Source organism: Athene cunicularia (genome assembly GCF_003259725.1).
Source record: "Athene cunicularia isolate RWA chromosome 1 unlocalized genomic scaffold, athCun1 chr1_part1, whole genome shotgun sequence".
Taxonomy (NCBI): Eukaryota; Metazoa; Chordata; class Aves; order Strigiformes; family Strigidae; genus Athene; species Athene cunicularia.
This window is the reverse complement of record NW_020799091.1, coordinates 10203918-10224142: the sequence shown is the minus strand read 5'-3', so window position 1 is coordinate 10224142 and position 20225 is coordinate 10203918. Positions and strand designations below refer to the sequence as shown.

At 36.5% G+C, this 20225-nt stretch overlaps 1 protein-coding gene and 1 non-coding gene across 3 annotated transcripts in view; both read right to left on the bottom strand.

Annotated features, from left to right (window-relative positions):
- Nucleotides 1-258: 258 nt before the first annotated feature.
- CEP295 (centrosomal protein 295) overlaps nt 259-20225 on the bottom strand; it is a 46128-nt gene continuing 26161 nt past the window's right edge. For both annotated transcript variants that reach the window (XM_026864263.1, XM_026864350.1), the window contains 12 exons: nt 14786-14892; nt 12487-12625; nt 10774-11007; nt 9286-9437; nt 8881-9040; nt 5830-6470; nt 4917-5090; nt 3690-3807; nt 2713-2904; nt 2062-2170; nt 1688-1787; nt 259-840 (listed from right to left, as the gene is read on the bottom strand). In XM_026864263.1, the coding sequence (XP_026720064.1) occupies nt 805-840; nt 1688-1787; nt 2062-2170; nt 2713-2904; nt 3690-3807; nt 4917-5090; nt 5830-6470; nt 8881-9040; nt 9286-9437; nt 10774-11007; nt 12487-12625; nt 14786-14892 (2162 nt within the window). In that variant the 3' untranslated portion in view covers nt 259-804. The remainder of the gene's footprint in view (nt 841-1687; nt 1788-2061; nt 2171-2712; nt 2905-3689; nt 3808-4916; nt 5091-5829; nt 6471-8880; nt 9041-9285; nt 9438-10773; nt 11008-12486; nt 12626-14785; nt 14893-20225) is intronic.
- LOC113487041 lies at nt 12865-12948 on the bottom strand. The gene has a single exon (XR_003399714.1). It is a non-coding gene; the product is annotated as a small nucleolar RNA U2-19 (small nucleolar RNA).

Below are 20225 nucleotides of genomic sequence, written 5' to 3'. Positions count from 1 at the left end.
TAACTCCATAGACCAACAAGCTCATTTTGGCTTTAAAACATTGCTTTAGCTACTGCACTATGGACTGAAAAAAAAATAAATCCATGAAAACAAGACTTAAGTTATAGTTAATAACTCATCAGAAATAGGCTAAGACTCTGCTTCATTTCAAATGAACAGGCTTAAGGAAATGTCCCTGCTCTCTTCCATGTGCTTATAAAAATTTATTCAACTTTTGCTATAAAGTTGGACTTTGTCCCAATGCTATAATTACTTAGCTCTGAAGTGCAGTTTAGGAAACTTGGATACAAGAACTACATTGAGAAGTAGTAACCATATGAGGGTTTTATTCTCTTCCTACCTTCAGGTGCTTTAAGGATATATACATTTTGAGTGCAGGAACCCACACTTCCTCATCTTAAATCACATAGTGCAAACAACAGATAAAAATTTCAACTTTACAGAAGAAAGCAGTGTCTTGCATCCTGAGGATTCAAGCCTTAAAAAAAAATTTATTTCAAAGTGGTTTATACATTTATATTACAAGAGTTGGTATTATCTTCCTTGAACACTGAAAAGTCTACTCAGTCAAACCCTGTTTAAAACTGCAGTTGATCTGCTGCTGCAGTGATTTTGGATACAATATTGAGGGTACTCCAGTACTCCACCAATTTTATACACTTAGTTTTCTGTCAGCTTAAAGCTGAGGATTCCTAAAGGCTCCACAACTGACTTAGTGAAGTCTGTGGTGTTCAGTGGTCTCTTCAATGGTACTAATACAGTAGTGTTCCTTGCTGCTTAAAGTCTTGTGCTAGTCACTGCTTCTCAAGTCTTCTTGGCTCGTAGTTTCTCCAGCATTTTCTGCAAATAAACCATGAGACTACAGTAGTGTAGCTTAAGTGACCACTAAAAATGAGCATAGTTAGGTGGGCATAACTGAGGTACTACTTGCATATAACCTGAGCATCAGTAACAGACAGTGCAAGTCTGGATCATGGGGCAGACTTGCTACTGCTTTAAGGAAGCATGCAGATTTCAGGGAAGAGGTGTGCTTATTTATATTTTAATTATGGAATTTGTATGACAATATAAGAGCAGCAGCAATTTGCTCCACCACAAAGTAGTTGAGGTGGTCAGTGCCAGAGGCAGGATTTGGGCCTGCAGTCCCAGCCTGTCAGGGTTATCAAGCATTTCCTTCCTTCAGTCATCTGAGGTGCAGGAGGGGAGAGGCAGTATGTATTAGTTCTCTTGTGCAACCCCCTATTCTAGAGCAATTGCAGGCAAACCCAGGCAGGATTCTTGCAACCTGAAGTTCAGGTGTGCTCAACCAGGCAGAATCTTAAGCTCCCTGGAGTAGCCAAAAAACCCCCTTAAATCTGCCTTATAATGCAGATTTGGTCAAGTTTGGACAAATAAAACCCCTGCCTTTCTTTTTGCCAAGTAGATTTTCTAGCAGCTGGGGTCAACCTTGAGTCACCAGAAAAATTCAGCCTGAGGCAGACACTTTTTGAAGAATATTGCAGCTCAGTCATACTGTTGACAAGGAAATTCTTAAGTGGGATATACCAATAGCATCACTGAAAATCCAGGCTCATTTGATGGTCTCAGTTTCAGCTGCACTCACACCACAGAACTGTCTGTCTCAGTCTGATTAGAAGCTCAGTGAAATCAGAACTAACCAGGCAGAAGAACACTGTAGCAGACTTACCTTTTGAAAATCTTTAGCCTTTTCTCTGTTTTTAGCATAAACTTCTTGCCTTGTTTTTTCTTCCTTTGCAATTTTTACTTCTGCAAGTTGATTATAAAGTCTGTCAAAACAGTAGGAAAAAAATTGTGTCTTGAAGAAAACTGGCCAAGCTGGAATAACTTAACAAGTTTAAAGGTTTATACTGTCTCAATTGCTAGGAATTAAGAAAGGAAATTTTTACTTGGCTCTCCAGTAATCTAGAATCACTACAAATTCTTCAGCTGCATGTAACAAACACCCCAGCCAGGAGCTGTACTGGCTGCATGTTACCAAGTGCCCACATCCAACTGTGAACTTTTTAATCCAAACTTGTCCCAGTTGTGTTCATACAATACCTTGAAGTACGCTGCTGCATTTCAGTTTCTCCAGACTTCTTGTCCTCTGGAGAAGACACTTTAACTTCTCCTACTTTCTTCAACTGATGGACAACTGTACCTTTTTCTCCTAAAAAGAAAGCCAAACATATCTTAAACTTGAATCTCTAGTCCAGCTAACTCAAAAGCATGAGAGATTTTCAAAGATTTTTAAGTGACATTACAAAAAAGAAATAAGCTAGCCAGAATGGACACAATGGAGATGTCTTGTATTAAAAATAAATCTTCAGTCTCACTCATTAGGCTGCAGCCTGTACTTTAAGCCAGCCATGCTTCTCAACAGCCAGCTTCCAACTCCCCCATTAACAGACCTTAGAGATGCATCAACTTCACTTAATAGGGTTGTTCTTTGATAAACAACTATTATTTCAGGACACTTTATGACTACAAAGGTGTGGGCAGATTGTAAAAATATGAAGAGGACCTGCAAGGGCATTTAAAACACTGAAGAGGCAGCCAGACAGCAGAAACAAAAGCTCCTCACATCCCTAAGAAAACAGAATATCCTAGCCCACAATAGCAAAGATGCAACAAATATGAAATCTATTCTTCGATACAAAACAGCAACTGAAAGGATACCAAATATTATGTCTTGTCTCCAGATAAACCTACCAGACTCTTTTTGCCTCTTTAACTTCTCAGACTTTCCTCTTTGAAACTGTCTTGCTTCTGGCTTTTCATTTTCTCTCTCCCTCTTTTTCATTTCTTCTATTCTCTTCAGAGATTTCTGGATGAAGTTGTTCTTCCTTTTTAAAAAAGATTCTTGCAAACTTCCGGGTGCAGGTGCAAACTCCAGCAGCATCACTGTGAAAGAAAATTCTAAGCCTGAACATTTCTCACTTTTAGCAATGAGCAGTATCACCTTTAGTAAGTCATACATTTCAACATATTTTTCCTGAAATGCTGAAGCTCAACGACTTTCGTAAATCAGATGACATTGTGAACGCTGAGTAATCTTGTAAAACAAGCAGCAATTCAGATCTATGGGATCTAATAACTAGCAGGTCTGTCAAGACAAATACTGTGATAAATACTGCATCAAAAGCATCTTGATGCCTCAAAACGTATCAAAGGACTGAGAAGTCCTTAACACAGTTAAGTTCTGTCAATTCTTGTCTTTCATGTTACTGCTGTTCATCTCGGACAAAAAATATTTCAGTATTTACCAATATTCCGCACTATCATCAGAACAGAAAAAAAAGACATTTTTGGTGACAGAGCTTGGGGACTAACAGGAAATAAAAAATAAGTGAGGGTGCATAAATTACATGACAAACAAACCACAGAACACCAGAAATTTTTTTCAAAATTAAGTAGTAACAGCACAAAAAAAATCCAGTGTCCTGCAGGTATTGTGAACTTTCATGAGAGATAGCTTGGCATAAGAAGAGAACAGTCAATCATTCCTTGTCAATAAGACATGTCTTAAACCTGGGTCCTACAAACCAAGCCTGAACAGCAAGATGCATCTGGCCAAGTAAGAGAAGCTGTATGTTTTCCAAAGAAGTATATTTTATTAATGATTTTAAAATTATAAATGAAGACTTTCTCTATCTCACCTTCACTATATTCAAGTTACACACACCTACCTGCAGTCCGATGTGATGGCAAGTGACTGTCATTGGGACTCTGGGCTGTGGAAGAACCGTCAGGCTTTAGGAACGCTGAATTATCTGCATCTGGAGCTAGTGGTAAAAATTCTTTCCCCTGTTTCAAAAGGAACCAGTGATTGGAAATACTTAAAATATACCATAAATTTGAGTGAAATGGTAGTGCTGTACCACTAGCATTAGACCCAATGCAAATAAGACATAGTCTTAATAGCAGATGCAAGAAAAACATCAGAAAAGAATCTCAGTAGTAAGTATTAAAAAGCTACTTTCTACAAATAAGTAATTTTGAAACTTTAAAACAATCCATTAAAGACTCCTTGCCCACCAGATTTCAACTGCTGCTTCTTAATACAGAGCTGCATAATTTCATCTCAACAGAGGTGATTTTCTTTCTTCCTGTTTGCTTTAGTTCTCCCCCATCATTCTCTTACTGCTGTGTCTCCTCCCGCCACCCCCAGCAGGAAGGTGACACTCACTGCAGCAGTACAGCTTCCAGCTGCCAATCTCAACCTTACCCACATTTCAATTACTTTATAAAAACCCATTCTTAAGCACTTTTAGGATCTTCTCTAGATGCCTTCTACAATTGAAACATGGTTTCATCTAATCTATTCATCTATCAGACACACATTACTTTTGTAATGTTGTACATTGATCCAGCACCCAAACTCTTCTCTCATTACAAACCAGTCCCTCTATAATTTATGGCCTTTACTTTATACAAGCAAACAGCAAAAAGCATCCCACAGGCAAATTAAGCATCACAGTATGATGAGCTGCTCATATTTTCCCCATAAACCTCAAACCGCTGCGTGGTCCTGTTGTAGCTCCATCCGCTAGGTAGGGATTTTTCCTTTCTTAGCTGTTTGTAGCTTTTGTTTTGTTCCACCCTCTCCTCAAGTCTTCTACTAATGGGACACAATTTAGTCTTGCAAACACTAGTAAGATGGTTCTGTTTCTCAGCAAAAGTCTTCCCAAACTCTATCTACACTGACATAAGGTAGTGATTTTAAGGAACAGCCCAAATTTAAGATCTATTAGATCTGTTTGGAAAGCATAACATCAAGCCAATATGATCTAAGCAATTACTAAGCTTGGATACCCTAACATTTTCTCATTTTGCAACAGTGGATTAATGATGCTACAGTGGGAACTCTCCGTAAGACAAAGTTAAAATTGGAATTACATTAGATAAAGACTCACCTCAGTAAAAGCATTAAATTCAGACTGATCCACACATGCTGGGCGATTGATTTTATCCTCCTTAATTTTCTCTTGGTTAGTATGTTCAATGTCTGATTCTGCAATGCTGATGTCATTTGAGCTTATCAAAGTGAGTTCAGGTTCTTCCATAATACCACGCCCTGACTCAGTCTCCTAGAAAATAAATTATACAAGACATCAGTATAAAAAATAAATCACTATTTTCAGCAATAGCAACAGCTGTTACCTTGTCAGAAAGAGGAGGCTCATTAAACATGTAGAAGAAAGAAAATCTGCTCCCAAGCAATAAATGAAATACAGAAAGAGCATTTTGTCTGAGGTTTTGATATATGTGAACCCTGGAACTTAAGTCCAATGCAAAGTTTATATACGAGGGTTAAAAAAACCAAATAACCCAAAGCGACCAAACAATAACAAAAGCTCCACCTCTCCTCCACTCAAGTTTAAATTACTTAGTTCTAGGGCTTTTTTAAAGCTACATCAAAACTATTTCCTTAGGTTCACTTATGATTTGGTTAAATTATTTATTTCCTTCAGGCTTCTAAATGGGGTTACTTCAGTTAGCTAAGTGTGCCATGTAGTACAGATTCATATGCTGTACCAACTGATGCTAGGAGATAGAGATGCAATAGAGACACTATAGTTCCTCCAACAATCATGGGAACTCCAGCTTATTTTAGCTACTGCTAATTATTTCAGTGCTATGATCTGCAAAACCTAGTAAGGCAGAAGTCCAGGAAACATCCAAGTCTTAAACCAGAATTGTAAAATCGACATTTGCCAAGCTTTCAGATATTAAAGGTCTAAAATAACTTCGTGCCACAACAAAAAAAAAAACAAACAGCAAAAGCGCCTGAACAAATTACTGCTTTTGGAAATCTGCTTTACTCACCCAGACTGGAATACAACAGGAGCTTCTGGGCAAAGACATAGAATGTTTTTCGTGTCTTCCCAGGGAAGACACATTCTGTTGTACAACAGCCTGTAAATGCATGTCTGAGTCTTCCAAGTTGGTTTCTCTGGGAACCCCTGAAGATTTCTGTACTTCTGGAAAGCTTTGATCTGGCTCCTTTACATTTGTATTGCATGGAGAATCCAGCTCCACTGCTTTATTTGCTTCATGTACATCAACTGATTTTTCAGGAAGCTTCACATACTTCTTATCAAATGCCTCCACAGGTAATTTTTCAGAAGACACAGTCTCTTCTAATAAGTGTTGAGGGAAAGTTTCATCCACTGTAACTGGTGTGGTATTTAGCTGATAAAATGATTTTTGCTCTTCCATTGGATTCAGACTTTCATTTCGCAGCTCTTCCATTGAACACTGGAGATCAATACATTCCATATTTCTTGCCAGTTCTTCATACTCTCTGGCAGATGAAATACAATTCTCATTGCCCCATTTATTAATTCCAGGGGTTTGTTCAAAAGATCTCCTTAACATAGTATTAAGGTCCACCAGCTGATCTGCATTCTGACAGTGATCGCTCAGAGTAGATTCTAATTGCAGTGGGTGAAAAGACTCTTCAGACCCTGTTTCAAAAATTATCAAGAGTCAAAATTCTAGCAAACACACACAACAGAATTTCAACTTTAAAAAGTCCCTCTGTAATAAGACTCCTCAGTAATGTATAGTAAGTCATCTCAAACAGGAAGAAATATTTTGCTTAAAATCTGCTTAAGTTTCTTCAAACATAATACCATTAACAGTACATAAAACGCTTTCTTCACTGTACACAAAACAGCTCCAAGAAACAGCACTTTTCGTTGCTTCTTAGAAAATGTTTAGGGACAGACTGTCATGGTCCTGACATAACTACTTCAAAAGTCAATGGATTTTACAATTTATACTCTCTAAATGGAAGTCCTTTGAATTCCTTTTGGGCCTCCAACAAAGTCTCTAAACAGGAAGAAAACAATTCAAAACACCATTACTTGGGCAGGAACTCTTTGAAGTAGAAGAAAACATCCAAATTGGAAAAATTATTGCTGTTCCTACAAGTTACAATATTGCACCCTAAATTATTTTTCCCTTAGGATCTACACACACACATACACACACACATATATCAAGAATTATTTTTTTTTCTCCCCAGAAGAGGCTAAGAAAAGAGAAAGATCAGGTATCAACATTTTAATTACTGAGGACGCATTTCAGCAGTACAGCATATGCCAAACAGAAAATAGGGTGGTGTTTGTTTTTTTTTCTTTTGGTTTTGGGTTTTTTTGTGTATTTTTTTAAAAGTATGTCTCTGACCCAAGTCTGATAAAATTGGTTATACACACTCCAGCATCATGCTATCAACAGGCTTTTTATACACATAGGAATATACCACATAAACCTTTGGGGTTTTTTAATTTTTTTTTTTTTTTTTTTTTTTTCCCCATTCTTTGACACCTACAAAATACTTAGTTTTACATGTACAAAGAATACTGCCTCCTGTTAATGGGGAAGGAGGAATTGCACTGCAACACCAGCCATAAAGAGTTTTCCATGATGGACTTATACATCAATCTAACCTTGAACTGACAACCCAAAATAATTTTTACTTGCTTAGCCTGTTGCTTATATTATTTTCCCCCCCTTTTAAAGCACAACAGTGATTGGTTTGGGATTATAAAAACACTTAAAGAGATAGGGAGATATTGCAGTTACATTTAAAGCACAAAGATTGTTTCCATAAGCAATTCAGAAATAGAAATTTTTGAAATTAGAAGGGAACTTTCTAAATCCTATTTGCTGTGACCACAGGTAGTCTCAAAATCTAAGCCTCATCTGGCATTTTTTATTACTTTTTTTAATATCAGCATCTGCCAGCTAAAAAGAAAGAGAAGTATAATAGACACAGAGTAGTTGATTGCAGCTTTAAACGTGAACAGTATGTGTTTGCATATATATATATATATATATACACACACACACACACACACACTTGTTTGGAAATAACAAAGATAATTGACTAGGAACATGTACATTATAAATACATCTATTACCTCAAATACTGTGCTTGTGTTTCCTGTTACTGGTCAGCTTTCTGTTGGAGTACCTTAAAACACTGAAACACCTGATTCTTGGCAAATAATAGCTTCAGAAGTATTTAGATTACTACTAGCTACATTTGGAATTTCAGATTGGTCCTTTTCTTTAGAATACATGAAATATCCAGTTAATTTGAATTAAACTGCAAAACATTAAAAAAACCACTTTTCCTGCTATGAGCTGCAGTTAACTTAATGCTCCTGTAGAATCATAAGACTTTTAATCTACTAATTACTACATTGAAATCTTAAAAGTTCCTTCCTTCCTCTCACTTTCCCCCCTTTATTTTGTAGATAGATGAAGCAATTCTATAATCAGACCAAATATTGGACTGTGCAGTTTATAATGACTACTGGTGACACTTAACAGTGGAAAAGGAAAATTCAATGGTTTCTTGAAGGACACAATGTATAAAAGCCAAATCAGTAAGACCAAAGAGATTCTAACACATATACCTCAATTTTAATCAATTTTTCAAACTTTCTTAATTTCCTCGAACTTAAACTGATGGATATGCATGAACAAATATTTGGAAAAGTACTTAAACTGACAGTTTCAGCCAGAGTTGATATCTATTCACTAAAATCATAATTATAGTTTAAGTAATAAGTAACATAATATCCATACAGTCACTTGAATATGCAGGTCTGCTTTTGTATTAAAATCACAACTGCTGAGGAAATGAAGAACTTCACAAAACTTAGGAGTTCTACTCATTTAAAGGTGGTGGAGAAGACAGTGTGTGAGAGCAGCAGCAGAGTTAAGACATTTCAGAGTAGGACTGATAGAAAAGTGAAGAGTTCCTTCCCGGTTTCAATACAGCCAACCCGCCTTAAGGGTTGGTATTTACATACTGGCAATAAGTTGATTTTTAAAGCATTGATCTAACTATACTGTACATACCTAGAGTAATATTTTCTTTAACATACTCTTCTGATACAATGTTGTTTGGCCCATGTGTTTCAAGACTAGAAGGCAAGCTGCTTCTTTGTATATTTAAACTGGAGTTTCCCACTTCTAGAAACATTGGCGTGTCTTGACTTTTTGTTGAAAGTTTTGAAGTCTTGTGTCAGAAAAAAAATAATCTTGATTAAAATTAATTTTTCCAGAAATATGAAGGATAAAAAAATTAAAGGTATTCTTTGATTTTTGGATCACATTTCTACTACAACCAGCAAAAAAAGCTTCCAGTTCTATGTATATCAAAACTGTGTTTCTTCTAAAGAGAAGACAGTATATGGATTATACATTAAAATCATACAGAAATCTTAAGCCAAAATATTTCCTCCATCAGTTTTTCTGTAGTACCTTGCTAAATTCTCTGTCTTGTGAAATTCTGTATTGAGAACAGGATGATGAAGTATCAGAGTCAAGTCCTGGTTCCAAAGGCTGAAAGAGCTGGTGATGGAAGTTTGGAAAATGTCTCTCCATTTCAGGGAAATCAAGTTCAGCTGCTAGAGCTATAAGACAAGAGGTTATTTTAAAAACAAAAACCCCCAAATCAACCCCTCTCAAAAAAACAACAGACATATCACACCTTGCTTCTACATGCAGTAAATAAAGCATATAGAATTCTGAAGGTATACAAACACAAGCTTGTTAATAGTGTTTACAACATCCAGGTCTCACTCTGATTCAAAATTCAATGCAAGTACAAAAAGTAGCAAGGAAGAGCTACACCAATGCTTTTCTTTTTTTTTCAATTAAAATCTTAAGTCCATAAACTCTCTGTTCAGCACTTGTGAGACTATACCAGAAGTAGTGTGGGCTTCCCAGTACAAAACACACAGTGACACAGTCACACAGTGACAGTGAAGTAAGTCCAACAAAGAGGCATAAGAATAATTAAAAGAAGGATGAAGTGCATTATGTTCAAAGAGAAGCCAAAAAACTGTATTTGCTCAATCTTAAGAAAAGGCTTGAGGGTGCGGAGGAAGGGGCACGAAAACCTATGCTGTCTACTGTATCCTAAGGTACAGTACAGAGAAGATACAGTCAGTCTTGAACATGCTTAGTGAAAGAAAAAGAGATAATGGGACACAAGATGAAACACAGGCATTTCTGGGTGGATACAATTTTTCAAAAAAAAAAAAAAAAAAAAAAAAAGGAAGTTGTTAAAATGTTGCCCAGCAGGGTACAGAATCTCTGTCCTTGGGAGATATTCCGAACTTGCCTGGACAAGGCCTTAAGCAATCTGGTCTAAATTGGCTCTGCTGTGAGCAGGAAGGAGAACTCAGATCACATAACTAGAAGTCCTTCCTGGTCTAGACTAAACTATAGTTCTATGATTCTAGGTTTTCAAACATTCCAGGAAGAAGTGATTCAATTTAAAATACTAGCATTATCCCCACGCTAGGTCATACAGATGTTCTTATTTTCACAAACAGTTAAGAACTCCAACCAGTCTGTTAATCAGAGTTTCATCAGCTATGTGACCCTATGTGAATAATAAGTATTATTGTCTCTACCTTCCTGAAGAGAAAGTTGTGCATTAACAAGTGATAAAATTGACACAGGTAAGGGTCTAAGCCATGGTAGGAGGAACCTGCACAGAACTAGACTATGATCAGAGATACCTGATCAGACTATCTTTTATTTTTCGCACTACACTACGCTATGTGGACAGGTACATAAAGCAAAACATGAAGAACACCAAAGCAAAAGCTCTCGCATGCAGAAACCTTACTGACTTTAAAATGTAAGCTAAATATAAATAATACAGATTAACACAGAACACTGAGTAAACTTCTCATTCTGTAAGTAGCTCAGCACAAGATGCTTTAAAATGGCAAATACCTCGGAAACATGTGCTGTCCTCAGAGTAAGAGTTCAAGTGTTCAGTACGTTTCCCCAAGGTCTGCTGTATCTGACTTCCTTTATAAAGGTACATCTCTCCTTCAGGCAACTGAGTTTCAGAGGCTCCAGACATATTCTCTTGCCTCTGCCACAAGGTAAAAGGCAGCGAGGAGTTCCAAGGGCAGCTTGCTGTTTCTCTCAAAATTCTACCTTCTGTACCATCAGAAGACAATCCTGAAATAATAAGCTAGATGTTCACAGTTTTGCATATAAACCACTTACAAAGTCATCTAAAAGACACTAATGTCCTGAAATATTCATATAGAGCTTTGTGCTTGTTTCTTTAATTGTCTCCTCTCAATGCTCCCACAAACCTTACCTCGGATTTCCACAAATTTAAGTTAGTAATATCTAATTAGGTAGTAGTCAGTCTAGTTTAGCACTTTTAGAGTATGCAGACTTAGGAAATACTGAAACAATAAAATTAAAAAAATGAATACTGTTATTTTATGCGAGCTAGTGTATTTTTAGCTCCTATCACATATAAATGTATCAATGCTATAATGGGATCTTGAGTATCTTTATGGCATTGAAGAGTAGTTTTATGCATGCTTAAATAGAAATTGCCTGCTACCAACAAAAGAAATCTGAGAAAATCAAGGAAACCAAAATCATGTTCCTAGTTAGAGCACCAACCCCTCTTTGTCTACATGCTTCCAGAAGAATTGCACAAAGATAGCAGAAAAGGTCATTAACCACCAAGTGTATAGTGAAGACACAGCTAGACTTGAAAAATACATTCATGTGGCTAAGTGACCAAAACCTTCAGTATTTTTCTTCCGCAACCGAGAAAAAAAAACAATAAAAAAAGCTACAAACAAATGATCTTCAAATTTGCTTTAGCTTTCTTCTATCAATAAAACACAGCTCTGTCACATAAATTATAAAGTTTATTACTCAAAATGACACCAGTTTAGAACATTAGGGTTAAAATGAACCATTGAAATCTAAGGCTGTAAAAAAACAGTAGCCTTCAAAAATTGGTTTATAAATGTGGAATAACTAATATATACATGTGGTTGCTTATGAGATCAGGTATGTGTCAGATTAACACAATATTAAGCTTTAAAGTAAATAAATCCACCTATCACTATCTAATCACTTTCAAACTCACTTCCTATGTTCACAAGTGATAATGTCAGTATATAGAGGAGCAATTATATATTTATTGAAAAGGAATTAATTTTAATTTCATGAAAAGCTAACTTAAAATCAAGAGGCAGACTGCAGACAAAAAGTTATATGAACATAAATTTCTCGGAAAACTATTAAAAGTCAGTATGGCATTCAAATGGCATTTTCACAAATAATAATTATTATGGTGACAAGTAGACATTGGAACAATTCTCTTAACAGCAAGACAATGATCATAGTTCTGTAACAAATTATGACAGACTGATTAGAGAACTTTTATCACTGTATCATCTGGGGATCAATTTTTTTAAGTTTTTTTAAGTTTTGTCACTTGAAAACTGCTAGTGTTACAGCTGCTTAATAAAACTCAACATAGCCTTTGCTAAAGCTGATGTGTTCTCATTAAACTCAACCCTAAGACATATCAATAATTCTTAAGTTCCACATTGACCTATACTGCTATGAAATAAAGAATACACAAATTTTCCTCTTACAAGAACAACAAAACTTAGCGCTTACCAGTGTCAACAGGGCTTACATCCAACATTTCACTAGTCAAAAAGCTTCCAGTAGAAATCGTTGAAGATAAGTCACAGGGTATTCCTTGCATGAAAGCCTTTGAACCTAAGTTTGTGGATACTGCTTTAGAAAGTACTTCCTAGGATGAAATAACATACCTATTACCACGTATTCAGATATCCATAATGAAAGCTTTAAAACCACACACTGTATTCTGAGCTCAGGTCAAGTGTAGAAGCCTTCATGTTTTGCACAGTCAGGCAGATAGAGATTCATCACTGCTCAGTACAAAACATTCACACCCAGACACATCACTCCCCAACAGCCCCCTCCCCTCAGCGCACACACACAGGCACACACACACAGAGTTAAAAAGCCTCTCAGAACTGCATAAAAATCATGACACCTGGAAGATTAATTTATCTTCTGGTGGTCAGATTTGGCTATTTCTCATCACAGACCCACTTCAGTAGAAATGTAGATCTCAGAGGAACATACAGACAATACATGACAAACATTAATTTCACAAAATTTTACAAGTATTTGCAATACTGAGCCTTTTGCATACAGGAGACTGACTTAAAATTTTAATTCTACAAACTAAAAATATACAAAATATCCTAAAATATTATCTTCCTTAATTTTGAGGTAAGCTCTACGAAGTCACAAAACACAGAATGAGGGTTCCTTTACTTCCTAATTTTGAAGAATTAGATGTGAACATTTCTTCCCAAACTCTGAAATAAAATGTGCACTAAGAAAACAAAAGACAAAACAAAAGACAAAACTTTAAGAAACCCTTCCCCTACATTTCTCATTATATACTACTTTATGTATTTAACATAAACACATAAAATGTATATTTAAAAGTAATTTTATAAACACACAATATACATAGCATTTTTCAAACAATGTTTTTATCTCCTGACAAAATGATGGGATCTTTGGGTAAGGGGAAAAGCAGGGGATATCACTGGTGTTGATCTTGGCAAGGCTTCTGACACTATCTCTCACAATATTCTCGTATTCTAGTTTAGATGTCAGAACCTGGATGGATGGACATGATGGTTAAAGAACAGGCTGGATAATAAGTCTCAGAAGACAGAGATTAAAGCGTTACACTCTACCTGGAGGTGGGAAACAAGTGGAGTACAAAAGTGTATCTGGGTAGTGTGCCCAGATGGCAAATACCATACTAGCTTGTATCAGAAATAGTGTGGCCAGCAGGACCAGGGCAGTGATCATCCCCCTGTACTCAGCACTGGTGAGGCCACACCTCGAATACCATGTTCAGTTTTGGAGACACTGAGGTACTGGAGCACATCCACAGAAAAGCCACAAAGCAGGGGAAGGGTCTGCAGCACAAGTCTTACAAGGAGTGGCTGAGGGAACTGGGGTTGTTTAGTCTGGAGAAAAAGGAAGGTCAAGGAAGACCTTACCACTCTCTACAACTACCTGAAAGGGGGTTGTAGCAATGTGGGTGTCAGTCTCTTCTCTCAAGTAAGAAGTGATAGGATGAGAGGAAGTGGCGTCAGTTTGCACCAGGGGAGGTTAGATTGGATATTAGGAAACATTTTGTCACCAAAAGGGTTGTCAAGCATTGGGACAGGCTGCCCAGGGAAATGGTTGAGTCACCATCCTTGGAGGTATTTAAAAGATGTGTAGATGCAGTGCTTGAGGACATGGTTTAGTGGTGGACTTGGCAGTGTTAGGTTAATGGTTAGACTTGATGATCTTAAAGGTCTTTTCCAACCCAAGTGATTCTGTGACAGGGCTCTGTCCTAGGACCTGTCCTCCTTAATACCTTTGGCAATGACCCAGGAGGCGACATCATACTTTCATAGTTTGCAGATAACTAAGTTGGGAGGACCATCCAATATATGAAACAGCAGAGTAGACATCCAAAAGGACTTTGTGAGGCTGGCCCTACAGAAATGTTATGAAACTCAGCAAGAAAAAAAATGCTAAATGCAGCATCTGGGAAGGAAGAACTCCATGGACCAGCCCAAGCTGTGGCCTTGCTGTGGAGCAGCACTGGGAAAAAAGGGCTGAGGAGGCTCAGCAGATAGCAAGCTGAATGTAAGCCCACGGTATACCCTGGCACCAGAGGGGCACAAACATTCGTGCAATATGAACAGGAATACAGCCAGTAGATCCACTGCAGTGATTACGTCCTTTACTTGGTGCTTATTATATGCTGCATCTAGAATACTGCACCCAGTCTTAGTTTTCTGTGAGACAGAGAGATTTCACCACGAAATAAAAAGTTATCTTATATGATTATTTTGATATGACTAACCGTATTATCAAGTCTGAATGATGGTCCAGAACATGTTGCAACTCCCTCTCCAACTTCAGCAGCAAGAACTGGTGAATCTTGAGCCACTTGAGAATCCTGGGACTGGGCTGAACACAAAAGTAAAATAAGTAATAAATAGGCAACTTTCAAGTTCATAGTTAGCAACTTTTTGAACACCAGATGGCAGTAATACTCTACTGCTGCTGTCCCCACTATGGGGCACTGATTTTGCCCATCCTTACCACTTTCTTCTCACCTACAACACACTTTCTGCTCAACTGTACCACCAATTTAATTGGCAACCAGTGGTTCTCCTTGACCAGCCTTCCTAAAATTTCCAACTAGCAGAGCATGCAGGAAGAGCTAGACATGCATGCTCTGGCTTTACAGAATGAAACATGGCTCTGCTAGTGTTAATTGGGGTGGGGGAACCTCCTGCCCTCTACCATTACAATAATTACAAAGAAAAGCAGATGTTTTAAGTAGATCAGAGAAATCAGAAACACTGGATTACTCAACTATAGCATGACTACTACCACGGAGTTGAATCACCTTTGCCACAATGCTCTTATACATGAAAAGAAGATCAGTATCTGTGCAAAAGCAGCACCAGAAAAACTGCAATTTCTGTATTCAGCACTGATAAGCACCTTTAAAGTCTGACAATTCCAAGGCTGTAAATTTATTACCAACAAACAACAACAACTCTAAAATAAGAATTCTTACTTCCAGTAATAATTTTCAAGAAAGAAGTACTAAATATCAAACTGAAATTAAGCAGTAGATCTGAAGTAGGTGTTTTCTCCCAATTTCTGCAAGGGCTGAAAGTGACACATTTCAAATCCCCAGCAATTGTAAGACTCTATACTTCAGCAGATCCCGTAACATTTTGTGAATCCTAACACTAGTTTGTACCTTGTGTAAGCTGAAATTTTTTCCTACTATACAAAAAAAGTGGGAGAGAGAGGTTTCCTTTGTGAGGCAACGCTAGTGAAGTATCTATACAATGTGATACTTAGGCATCTCAATAAATAAGAAACATTTTAAAACTCATTTCAGGGCTGGGACTGGGGTAAAAAGTCTAACATTTCCTATAGCTGCTATCATCCAGCAGTCTTCTAGGAGAAAGCAGAAGACATGAAAGGAAATACATCTAAAATATATTTATTGGGATTAAAAGAGAAGTTAACCTATTCTTAATTCATTTACTAATACATTAAATGCTAACTGACTGATCTCAAAATAAAGGGTAAAGAAATTCTCAAATGCCTTATTTTTCCCCACACATAAATTCTTCAGAAGCTTTTAGCAGGCTTGATCCTGATCATTGGTTACTGATCAAGATGTCATAAAACAGAGCCATCGGCAATAAGAGTTTGCAAATAATATGAAGAGTAGAAGAATAGTAAAGAAACGCAGTAGCACTGCAATAGTAAAAATTACCTCAACCTCCTGCAAAGTTGGGTATCTTAACACTGTTTCAATATAGATAAATTGAAGAGCACAGAACAGTGGTTTCTGATCCCTTTACTACAAGTATGTGACAAAGATCTTCGGGTTCACAGGAAACATAGCTTTTAAGGTTTGAGTAGAACAAGGTAGCAACAAGCTCCTTTGTTGAAGCAGTGTGACTTAGTCTAGATACACTACAGAAGTCTGCTCCTCCTCTTTGGAGCAGAATATAGGAGACAGAGGATACTGAAAATGAGCAAGGCGTTGAAGAAAATTCCTTGAATCATTAAGAAAACTGCAATCATATTTCTTGGTATTTAAGTATCTCCATAGGAGAAAAACCACAGTTTTTCTAAAGATTTCTAAACTCAAAGAACTTAATAACAAGAAGCAGTGGCTAGAAATATCTGTCAGACATTCAGAAGCTGGAAACAGACCATTTATTTTATAATTTGATAAAAAATTAAATGCTGGAACAAGCTACCAAAGAAATCTGATACCTTTACATTAAGATTAGGTATTTTTCTGAAATAAATTTTATTTTCTAAAGGATATCAGTGTGACAGGTAGTAATTCAGGATACCCGAGACAAGATTCAAGCATTTAATACCCTCTTGTATATAAAGTCTATGGAAAGCTATGCTACAACTGTTTAATTCCTATACTGAAATAACATGCATTGTTCTTGTGATATGAACAGTGGCAGTTTCACACTATAAAATTAATGAAAAATACAACATGCTCATATCTCATTACTTTATTACAGTTTAAAAATATTAATGTATTTCGTGACTGAAAGGAGGGAGGTTTATTCTTCTCTCTCTTCCCTCCAAAATAACAGTGTAAGGTTCTTGCTCCTCAAAGCTTCCTGACAGCAGCATGGGACTTTCATGTTTTAACCTCCTAGTCACCACACTGAGACAAAGAATTTGCATTTAAAAATTGAGGCTGTAATATCCTGAATGCGCTTTTTTTTTTTTTCCCCAACAGAAATTGCAGTAAAATAGCAGCATTTTATTTCAGGGTACAATTTGAAAGAGAAAAGACTGAACGACAAACCACTATGAAGACAATATAAAGAGAGGGATTAGTCCAAATCCAACCATGCAGACAAAAAAATTGTATTCCACGCTGGTTTGGCTAAATTAGTGATGGATAAGACAATCTTGTCACAATAATCAATTATGGACAAATATCTGGCACTACTAAAAGTAAACTGAAATCTTAGGTTAGCTTGGATCACACACACACACACACACACACAAAAAAAAAACCCAACACACTTGGAGTAGCTTCTCCGTAGGGAATAGCAATACAGGAAGATAATCATATCTGGAGCCCTGCTCAAGGGGACTGCTGAAGATGAATAACGAGAGAAAAGCCTGTTGATATGTAATGAAGAACTGTGAAATAGATGTATATATCAAATCTAGTCACTGTTTTCAGGCTGACTTCCTAAGGAAATGAGGTTTATGCCATCAGACTGTCTCACCTATAGGGTTACTCTGCAATTCCATATTAACCATTTGCATTCTATTAGCTCATTTTAAACAAATAGGATTGGGAAGAATTATTAAGTGTCCAAAGCTCCTAACTCATCTTGTCACACATCAGTGGCATGGTAAGAGAGACCAATCCGAATCTCAGCCTCACTGTCAGCATTTATTGCAACAACACTTTAATTGTCCTCTCTGGCTGACAACCAGCTGATCAGTTTGTGTAGCACCTGTAACTGAACACAGGGATTAATTTCTCCTAACTAGCAGCAGTCCTTAAGACCCATTTTATGTCTGCCTCCAAATTTGAGAGTTCAAGTAACTTTTCTTCTTGTAATACTTGGAAGAAAGAAATACAGCTAATTATAGAAATTTTTAAAGAATTGTTTGTTACCCAAGGACAAGTGTCACATCAAAGAAAACTCACCTCTCCTGATAAAGTATCCAACAAGATTTACCAAGTTTATATTTTTAAGAACCGGTAAAAACAATTACCTTTTTATCTTTAATGCTTTATTTTAAAAAAGCATGTGAGGAATGATTAATAGGGTTTGCACATATCTATTGGTTCTGTAATCACGAAAACAGTACAACTCATAAATTGTAAACCTTTACATTAATTGATCAAACAAGAAACACCAATAACACAACTTCAAAGCATATTATATCTTGAAAACATGGGAAAACTGAAAATGTGTTCTGGTTAGAATCAAGTAGCAAAAATAAATTTTAAAAAGCAATTAAAAAAATAATCAAAGCTACTATCATAAGTCACAACTTAAAATGCACCTTAAATTTCCCTTTCAGAAATTTTATATTTAACACAGACTGTAGATTTTCTTGCTGAAGATACTAGTTACCGGAAGTACCACAGAGTGCTTCACAGCCTTCAAATTACTGTTTCAAAGATACTGTTGACAGTTTGGGTAGTTGAACTGCTCTAGAGGACAATCCTCTTAAATACATTTTTTTTTTTTTTTTTTTTTTTTAATAAATACAGATGTTCACATGTTTTCTCATCCTCTCACATAAGCCACTGCACTGTACATATATAGTATCGACTTGCATAAAAGGACACTACACTATTTCATATTAATTTGGTAATAGCTGATCTAGCGATGCCTCTACAACTTACTCAGAAAAATATAAGCCTTTTCTTCAAATATGGTTAAAGAAGACAAAATTCTTTATTAATAATTTAAGGTTAAATGTAGGTATACTTCAAAAACAGTATTCTGAGAATTAAAGAAAGCAGTTGAAACAAAATGAGCTTATATGTACTTACTCAAAACAACTTCAATTCCTAGTAAAACCTCATTGAATTCAAAAGTGGGACTAAACACAAACTAAATGAAAAGTTATCTTAAGATTTGGGGCACACATTTCTAGCAAAACCAGGAGGTACATACTCCGCAGCTGTATTACTCATCAAGATGTACAGATAAGGTAGCAAAGTTGCTGGAAACTCCTTTGCAGCTCTAGTAAAAAAATCTTTAGATGGATACTGAAAACTTTACTGGACCATGAGATGCTCTCATCTTGTAATAAGCTTCAAAGCTGCTTTAGTCAATGTTTCACAAAGTTTGGATTAACAGCTCCCAGCAAGTCAGACATAGAATTTCTCAGTTATAGCAACAATAAACTGCATCTCCATCTGCAGAAAATTTTTAAAAGCAGCAAGTGCATTGTAATGAACTACTGGAGCCTTTGAGTTAACATTATCCCAAGACTGGAGAGACAAGCTAAATTTGTACAGGCAAGAAAAAAAATCAGAAATTGAAAACCTTGACATCTGCTTGTTACTCCAATCTCTTGAAAAACTTCTTAGTAGCCCACTTTCTTTGTTTACCTAAGACTAGTCACCTTTGTCCTTTTATAAGCCAGTCAGCCTACCCATAACATGCTTCTATGTTATTTTTTTACAATCTTGTAAAAAAAAATTATTTTGAACATTCAGAAACCACTTTATAACAAAAAACTTTAGTAACTAAACCAAGTTGGTTTAATTTATGGAAAGACTAACTTTGTCACATATGGACACAGTCTATCCTCAAAGGTGTGATCTCTAATAAAAGCTCTTCACAGATGAACAGATCAGAATTGAAGTAATCCTTACATTATTGCACTATTTTTATTTTTGTCATAACAGCTGATTCTTTCAAAGTTGTTTTGAGCTAAGGATAACACTCAGCCTTCTATTTTTTTTTTTTGGTCTTAACTGTATTTTTAGACAATTTCTTATATAAACTGATCTTTCAGTGTACATCTACATTAGCATGTTACCACTGCAGAGTTCTATTTGAGCATTAGCTTCCTTTGTGTCAATACAAGGAATCACCGGGTACTGAACCAAGCACACCACTGGGATGCTCAAAGCAGGTTCCCACCTCGTGGAGCTGCAAACCTCAACACCCACATTCTGGGTAGAAGGTGCCTCCCTCAGGAGGAAGACACACCTGTTGCTTCTACAGCAGTATGCTCCCTATGCATGC